Below are 9,329 nucleotides of genomic sequence, written 5' to 3' on the forward strand. Positions count from 1 at the left end.
ACAATACAAAGATCAGCTATTATGTTACGTCTCACTTCTTTATATCGTGTCTTTGTTACGTTTTAACGCGAGTCGCAGAGATAAAAACTACTGAAAGACAGTTAAGCGTTTAAGTGACGTTTTTATTGTTGTTAAAAGTTATCGAAGTGTTACTGAAAGAAAGGAAAGTAAACGCGTTTCTCGCTCGGAGTAACACGTCGTGTCACTCAAACGAGCTCCACCGTCAGGACTACAGTCGCCTCGACTTCTTCTTCTTCGCTGTAACTTTGACGCTCGCACAGGTAAGTCAGCTGTTCTGTCGCAACGCTTGTCTCCAAACTCTTTATTTTATTATAGTTTAATGTCAACAATCGTTGTCGCGTTGTTGTTTTTCTTTTCCAGGGACGAAGAAAGTTCCATCACTGCCTTTGACAAACTCATGCCGATTTGCTAAAGTTTTTCAACTAGTTAGCCTACAAGTATCTCAATAAATACTATTGTTTTTAAATTGTTTAAACGCGATTTCCGTTTTGTTCTGTAGCGGCAAAGGCGTTTATAAACTGAGGGATGTTGTTAGCATGTGGACAGATGTTAGCAACAAGCTGTCAAGCGACGAGACCGCATGAGTTCACTTCCTGTCTCATCTTCTGCTGAAACTAAATGTTTTGTTTTTTATCTTTTAGTTTGGCTTCACGGTCCACAGCGCGCCAAGATGTTCAGGACACTTGGTAAGAAGAAATTAAATAGTTCAAAGAGAAAGTATATTGTGTTATAAATGGTAATAAACAAACGTAAATAAACAATTTCCCGAAAGAGACCTCCAGAGGGATCAATAAAGTTTATCTAGCCATCCTTCCATCCTTCCATCCATCCATCCATCCATCCATCCATCCATCCATCCATCCATCCATCCATCCATCCATCCATCCATCCATCCATCCATCCATCCATCCATCCATCCATCCATCCATCCATCCATCCATCCATCGTGTATATTACGTGAGAGGAATTGCATCTTATTCCAATAACATAAGTGAAGGATTCAAGTTTAAGTTCTTTTATTTGTCGAAATATTCATGTATTATTTATATATAAATAACAAATATTCATGCATATAAACAAGATAAACGTATAGTAACGTCGATAACGCTTCACAATCATTACTTTATTTCTTATCTTCATTTTTACGGTTATTGACTAGGTATTTTTATTATTTCATTTTTTGGTTTTCCTTTAGTACTTATAAAGTACTGTAAAGTAAAGTTTTTTATTACATTCCTCCAATTCTGTAAGTGTTGTGCAATGAAAGATTAATCTTCTAGTAGTGTGTTTTGTCTTCTAATAATGTTCATTTTTATTGATAGGTTTATCACAATTTAAATTATTATTGAGTTTATTTAACATTTCTGCTTTTACTATCATTGCATTATCATGAGTTTATTCATTATTATTATTATTAATTATTGATTTTGATATTATATTGAATACGTGTACTGCAATTCCTAATATAACGTGTACGTTTATTTAATCTTTTTCTTGTGAACTGCTCAAAATTTGACTTAAATATCTCAATGTGGGAACTGGGAAGAATACCAATAAATCAATTCAATTCTATGACCGTCAGATGATAGATACATAATTAAAGTTTAGTAAGCTAGTTTCTAAAGTTAAATGTAGCATATTGTGTTCTGTTTGTAACTTAGTAACAATTTCAGCATATCTTAAAAGTCAAGATTCTGAAGCATCTTGAATATATGTAATTAAAGTGTCTCCGACCGGGCAGTTCTTTCCCAGGTCCTTGAGACACAGATGTCTGTGAGGAGGGGGATACAAAAGTCCTCCACTCTTGTCTAGTCTTAAACCAAACAAAGCACAAGTTGCGTGTACTTTCTCACAGTCTCCACACATGGTAAAGACACAACTATTTAAATAGCTAAGTGGAATTTTAGTGGATGGATGGATGGATGGATGGATGGATAGCAAGTTCGTTCATTCCGTCATCACACATCTGACAGAAAAACAAAGTGCACACAAATCAATAAGAACAAAATTGTTTGCGGGATACAAAGGATACATTTTGTGTTGCATCGCTCAGCTTTTCTCTTTGTTGATGACAGAGTGCAGGATGGATGGATAAACTTCATTAATCCCTCTGGAGATCTCCTTCGGGAAATTAGGTTCCAGTTCACAGCAAGTTTCATAGAAACATAACAAGAACAAAGTGCAAACAAAACAAAAAAAGTGTATAGTATAGTATAAAGAACATAGATCAAAAATAAAGAACGTAGGAAAAAAGAAAAAGGATATAAAGATTAACACAGAATAGAATAACATCATACTTCCACTCCACTCCTGCCCCCAAATTCAGAATTATAGCATCTAATTCGATACATATACATGCAGTACTGTGCAGTTTTAGGCAGGTGTGAAAAAATGCTGTAAACTAAGAATGCTTTCAAAAATATATTTCGTTTTACAAAATGCAAAGTGAGTGAACAAAAGAGAACATCTAAATCTAATATGTGTTGTTACTACCCTTTGCCTTCAAACCAGCATCAATTCTTATGGGTACATTTGCAAAAATTCAGGGGTTTTGTAGGATTCTAGTGTTATTAAGTGTATGATCAACCAATGATACCAAACATGTGCTAATGATCATCTATTTCACAATAAGTTAAACACAGTCATAAAGCGAAAAGTGTAGGAGCTTAAAACTGGGTGAGGAACAGCCGGAACAAACTCTGCTACCAAGCTGAGGTTGTGGACGACAGTTTCATGTCAAAGGTCGTACACCATGACTGAGCACAGCAACAATACACAAGGTAGTTCTACTGCATCAGCAAGGTTTCTCCCGGACAAAGATTTCCAACAGACTTTGGATTCAAGATGTTCAAGGTCTTTTGAAGAAGCACAAAGAAACAACGTTGAGGATCGTAAACGCAGTGGTCGGCCGAGGAAACTTAGTGCAGCAGATGAAAGACACATAAAGCTTATTTCCCTTCGAAATAGGAAGATGTCCAGTCGTGCCATCACCTTAGAAACCAGTGGGACCAGGTACACCCATCTACTGTCCGGAGAAGTCTGGCCAGAAGTGGTCTACATGGAAGAGTTGCAGCTAAAAAGCCATTCCTACGACATGGAAAGCGACTCAACTAAGCACGAAAGAAAATGGCAGCAGGTGCTCTGGACTGATCAAAATTGTAAATATTTGGCTGCAGCAGAAGGCAGTTTGTTCGCCAAAGGGCTGGAGAGCAGTACAATAATGAGTGTCTACAGGCAACAGTGAAACATGGTGGAGGTTCCTTGCAACCTTGGGGCTGCATTTCTGCAAATGGAGTTGGATATTTTGTGAGAATTAATGGTATCAATGCTGAGAAATACAGGCAGATACTTATCCATCATGCAATACCATCAGGGAGGCGTATGATTGGCCCAGAATGTATTCTGCAGCAGGACAACGACCCCATCATACAGACAATGTCATTAAGAAATATCTTCAGCGTAAAGAAGAAGAAGTCCTGGAAGTGATGGTATGGCCCCCACAGAGCCCTGATCTCTACATCATGGAGTCTGTCTGGGATTACATGAGGAGACAGAAGGGTTTGAGAAACATCTACAGAAGATCTGTGGTTAGTTCTCCAAGATGTTTGGAACAAACTACTAGCCGAGTTCCTTCAAATACTGTGCAAGTGTATCTATAAGAATTGATTCTGTTTTGAAGGCAAAGGATGGTCACACCAAATATTGATTTGATTGACATTTCTCTTCTGTTCATTCACTGCATTTTGTGAATTGATAAAAATAAACTATTAACACTTCCATTTTTTGAGGTTTACAGCATTTTTTCACACTGTATATTATAATATATTACCATTATAGTACTTGCATGGTTACATAAAGTGTATGAAATTATATTAAAGTCACTAGATTGCATAAGTCATTTAGTAACCCTAAGCTAACGGAACAATGACATCCTGCGAGATCTCGGTGATGACTGAGGACGAGAGGATACAGTTGACTTCAGCAGGTTTTAAAACTGATGTTTGGATATATTTTGTTTTAAAAAAATAAATGAAAGCAGTTACGACTTCGTCAAGAGTCATGTGGTCTGTAAATGGTGTAACACCAGAGTCAAGTACTAGACAATACTACAATACTGCAAATATATCCCGGTTCCTACAGTATCACAATATATAATATCGTTATGCATCGTGATGCGTATCGTATCATCTGATTTTTGCACACCTCTCATTTTTTGCAATGATTAACAAATATATAATATCTGTGGATCATGTCAGTCATTTATAGTAATATTAATGTTTATTTTTCACCAATTTATTTTCCAGGTATGTTTAAAATCGCGGCTGTGGTATTTTTGTTCTTCCTGGCCGTGTTTCTGGCGTTTCAAATGTTTGAGATCAACGTGGACTTCAAAATCGGTGGTGGAATGGGTAAGGACCAGGACTCATCACTTCATTGAGGTCATTTTTGTTTGACCACACCCCTTTTTTCTCTTTGTGTTTGCAGCCAAAACCGAAGAAGAAAACGGTAAGAAAGCTTCGATGAATGCCTGACTCTACTGTGTTCTTTCTGATAGTCTGATGATAGTTTCCCTTGGTTTGAGTGAGTTTGTATTTGGTCTCCTTTGTGCGTCGCAGTGTCGCTCGTGGCCCGAAACAAGTGTGATCTGTCCAAAGCGTGTCCTGACGGTCACTTCCCTTTCAAGATCGCCAGCGGAGCGGCGAGCGTAGTCGGGCCTCGCATGTGCCTGGAGGACAAACTGTAAGATCGTCCTTCGAAGACGTGCTTTTAGTGCGTTTTGATATTCTGCCCGTGAACCTAAAACTTGTGTTGACATTGTGCGTTTCAGACTGATGAGCAGCGTGAAGAATAACGTGGGGAGAGGCATAAACATCGCCCTGGTTGATGGTGAATATCCTCACGTTAATCATTGATGTAGTGATATATAGTTCAACACTGTTGTGTGTCGCTGGTTGATTGCGATGATTGTCGACCGCAGGTAAAAGTGGTGAGCTGAACCAGACCAACAGCTTCGATATGTGGGGCGGAGGTGAGTTGAAGATGCTCGACAAAAGTTTGTTTTTAAGTCGAAGGATTCAGTTTCTGAACGGAGACGACATGTGAAGACATTCATCATATGTTTTGTTCATTTCTGTCCTATCGTGACACAACAGATTAAAAACTAATTATTAATAAATGGAGGTTGATTCATGTATAAGGAAAATTGATAAACTTCATATTCTATTAATTCATAATGTATATAAATATATATATATATTTGTAACTTAATGTCTAATTTTAATCTTGAATCACCTCACGCTTATTGTTTTGATGTATTTATTGTCTAGAGATTAAAGACACTGAGATTAATCAGTAATTGTTGATCTAATAAATGTATTTTTAATCCATGTTTTGCTGTAAAGAGCAACCTGAGTTTATTGAGTCCCAAGTGTTTTCCATGCTTAGGGCTGAATACTGCTACACACACACGCACACACACATGTGCAAACAATATATACACACACAAATAAACCACACACACATAAACCACACACATCAACGACACACATATAAACCGCACACTCCCGCACTTTAACAACACACATTAACAACAAACATAAACCAAACACAAAAACACAACACACACATTAACGACACACACAACCCACTCAAATAAAGCGCACACATAAACCCCTACAAACACATAAACCGCACACACACAAACCCAACACACACATTAACGAAACACATAATACACACCCACACAAATAAATCAAACACATGAACCACACACAAACACACATAAATCCCACACATATAAACAACACACACATAAAGCACCCACACTCATCAACTACAAGATTAAAAATCAGGTTAATGTGTTGTTGTAATAAAATGACATCATGGTCTGTTCTGGAGATTAAACACAAGTGTCCTCCTGCAGACGTTAAACCTTTGATCAAGTTCCTGAAAGAGATCGAAGACGGAACCATCGTGATGATGGCGTCGTTCGACGACCCTGCAACAAAGTAGGTCCCGGTCCCCCGCAGTCAACAACACATGTTCCCGACCGTTGGTCTGACACACGGAATCATCATCTGTGGATCCACAGACTCAACGACGAGGCCAGGAAGCTCATCGCGGATCTGGGGAGCACGGCCATCAACACTTTAGGTTTCCGGGACAATTGGATCTTCGTGGGAGGAAAAGGAATTAAGACCAAAAGCCCTTTCGAGCAGGTAATGGAGCTTGAGTTTGTAGGGTTCGTTCAGGGAATCGGCAGCTTTTCTGACGCTCCTGTGGGAATATGTGTAAAAGTGTTAGTTCTTGAAAGTCTCTTCTCGAGTTAAATACAAGTGTGTGTTCCTGCGGCGTGTTGTGTGTCGTCAATGATGCTCAGAGTTCCAATCCCTTGTGTTTCCAGTACATTAAAAACAGCGCGGACACAAACAAATTCGACGGCTGGCCCGAGGTCCTGGAGATGGAAGGATGCGTCCCTCGAAGACAGGACTGACACGCAGAGAATGACTTTTTTTTTTAAGCGAAAACTGTCTACAAACTACAATCATCAACACTCCAGAAGGAAATCCACTCGTTCGTCTGTTTTTTTTAGCAGATGAAAAGGTATTTGGTCTTTTTGATTTTCCAGCTGTACATTTCTACTTGAGTTCCCGAAAATAATGCCATCGAGCGCTTTCTACTGTCGGCAAACACACAAGACTCACTGTGAAATTTGTAAATACTTGTTTGGACAGAGAAGGGTTTTGGTGAAGTTGATGTTATTTAATAATGAATGCCATTTTAAAACTAATATAATTTCTTAAAATAAAAGGAACTTGTCACCAAAGAGAGTTGTGTGTGTGTGTGTGTGTATATTTAAACACTATAATAAATATAGTGTCATGCAGTTTTGAACTAGTTTTAAATGTAAACATTTACTTTTACTTTTGTGTGTTTTGGTGACGCTTTTCCGCACCTTTTTCTGAACGTTTATTTGTGTCAAATATACAGGTTTTAATCGTCTCTCTTGTCCACCGTTAGAATGTGTAATTGTTTTAGGAATTATTTTATTAGTGAGAATTAAATCATATATTTTAAACAATTTAATCAATTTAATTTCATGGGGACTCTTCTGTATGTAACGCGTGTTTTCACGGGCAGGGGGCGCTATAGCCTTACTAATCTGACCTCTAAACATTTGTCTCTCACAACATTCCGCTCGAACAGGCAGAATTTAAAACGTCTTCTTGTTCAGTTTTTTTTATGAAACATCATGACTTGAGTCCGCATCATATAAACGGGTTATTAAGGTCGACGTTCGACGTAACCATGGCAACTGTTTGTATCTGCAGGAGTCAATATCTCTACGATGATGTCACTGCTCGTTCCTCTCACCTGCGGTCAAGTGGGCGGTTTTTTGCGTCAAGACGTTTTGAAAGTGAGATTTAAGAGATAAAATGTTGTGTTTTGATGGATTTATCGTGAACTACGAGTTTATGATTAAGCAAACATAAAGTTCCACAATAATTATTGTAGTTGGATTATTTAAAATTAACAAGAAATGTTCTGTTATTCACCTTAATTTAGTGTTAAGACTGAGATGACTCCTAAAATCCGTTACTAGAAGTCTCGACACACATTTACAAATTATTGAAACAAGTTGACAAACTCTTGAAACAGATAAGCAAACTTTTTTAAATGGCAAACTTTTAAAACAAAATGACAAACTTGGGAAAAAGACAAACTTTTTAAACACAATAGTCTTAAAATAAATGAACAAAATATTGAATCAGATTCATAAACTATTTAAACAAGTTCACAATCTATTGAAGCACATGTTTAGTCTTAAAACACATTTACACACTATTGAAACACATTTACAAATTATTGAAACACATTTATAAACTATTGAAACACATTTACAAAGTATTGAAACACATTTATAAACTATTGAAACACATTTACAAAGTATTGAAACACATTTATAAACTATTGAAACACATTTACAAATTATTGAAACACATTTATAAACTATTGAAACACATTTACAAAGTATTGAAACACATTTATAAACTATTGAAACACATTTACAAATTATTGAAACACATTTACAAAGTATTGAAACACATTTACAAACTATTGAAACACATTTATAAACTATTGAAACACATTTACAAAGTATTGAAACACATTTATAAACTATTGAAACACATTTACAAATTATTGAAACACATTTATAAACTATTGAAACACATTTACAAAGTATTGAAACACATTTATAAACTATTGAAACACATTTACAAAGTATTGAAACACATTTATAAACTATTGAAACACATTTACAAATTATTGAAACACATTTACAAACTATTTAAACACATTTATAAATTTTTGAAAACACATTCACAAATTATTGAAACAAGTTCACAATCTATTGAAGCACATTTTCATCCTTAAAACAAAATTACCCACTATTGAAACACATTTACAAACTTTTGAAACACATTGACAAACTATTGAAACACATTTGTAAACTTTTGAAATACATTTACAAACTATTGAAACACATTCACAAATTATTTAAGCAAATATAATAACTATTGATATAAAATAACAAATGATTTAAACAAATGTACAAACTATTGAAACACATTTACAAATTATTGAAAAAAAACTGCAAAGTACTGAAACGAAATTAAAAACTATTGACTCAAGTTTACAAAATACTGAAACAGATTTACAAACTCTTAATACAAATGTATAAATTATTTATTCTCAATGTATTTAATCTCTGGACAGCACTACACAAAATATTCTTGTTAAAATGAGAGAAAATGACACTGTAATGTAAAAAGTAATCAAGAAAGGTTTTCACGTGTTGGCAGCTGGTTCTGAATTCAACTTGCCAGAGTTTGAAAAAAAAAAGAAGCTACTTTCCACCTTTTTATTCTCAGATTTAATTACAGAAGTCCGTAGCAAGAAAAAACCCTTTTGAAAAAAACATCTTCCTCAGATATGATTAAAAAAAATCCTGTTTACAGCAACAAGACACTCTTTGGATCAGCAAGTTCTGAGTGAATCAACCAAACAAAGAGTCTTGCTCCACTTTCACCCCCTTCTTGACCAGCTGACCTCTGACCTCTGCACCAAAACGAGCCTCTATGCTTCTGCTGCCGACTGACTCTTCTTGTGAATCATCTCAAAATGTACTGTTTACTGCACGCACACCTGTCACGACACTCCCCTTTAACCTTCGACCCTCACGTCTTGACCCAAACAAACTGGAGCTGAGCTCCACAGACGACAACATGAGGCCCTTTGTTTAGTTT

At 36.2% G+C, this 9,329-nt stretch overlaps 1 protein-coding gene across 1 annotated transcript; it reads left to right on the plus strand.

The window, feature by feature from the left end:
* Positions 1–146: 146 nt before the first annotated feature.
* On the plus strand, positions 147–6,847 carry fam3c (FAM3 metabolism regulating signaling molecule C). Its single transcript, XM_087785866.1, has 10 exons — positions 147–281; positions 663–707; positions 4,326–4,430; positions 4,507–4,527; positions 4,638–4,761; positions 4,850–4,908; positions 5,000–5,050; positions 5,945–6,029; positions 6,113–6,239; positions 6,425–6,847. Exons 2-10 carry the CDS (start codon positions 692–694, stop codon positions 6,512–6,514), a joined length of 678 nt encoding a protein of 225 aa, XP_087641992.1. The 5' UTR covers positions 147–281; positions 663–691; the 3' UTR covers positions 6,515–6,847.
* Positions 6,848–9,329: the final 2,482 nt, after the last annotated feature.

This window comes from Callionymus lyra, chromosome 3 (assembly GCF_982586985.1).
Source record: "Callionymus lyra chromosome 3, fCalLyr1.hap1.1, whole genome shotgun sequence".
Classification (NCBI taxonomy): Eukaryota; Metazoa; Chordata; class Actinopteri; order Syngnathiformes; family Callionymidae; genus Callionymus; species Callionymus lyra.

Bases quoted from the DNA above. Each gene is read 5' to 3' on its own strand.
- fam3c (XM_087785866.1), top strand. The intron at 4,431-4,506 runs GTAAGGACCAGG...TTGTGTTTGCAG, and splicing joins CAAAATCGGTGGTGGAATGG to CCAAAACCGAAGAAGAAAAC. The intron at 4,909-4,999 runs GTGAATATCCTC...TGTCGACCGCAG, and splicing joins AAACATCGCCCTGGTTGATG to GTAAAAGTGGTGAGCTGAAC.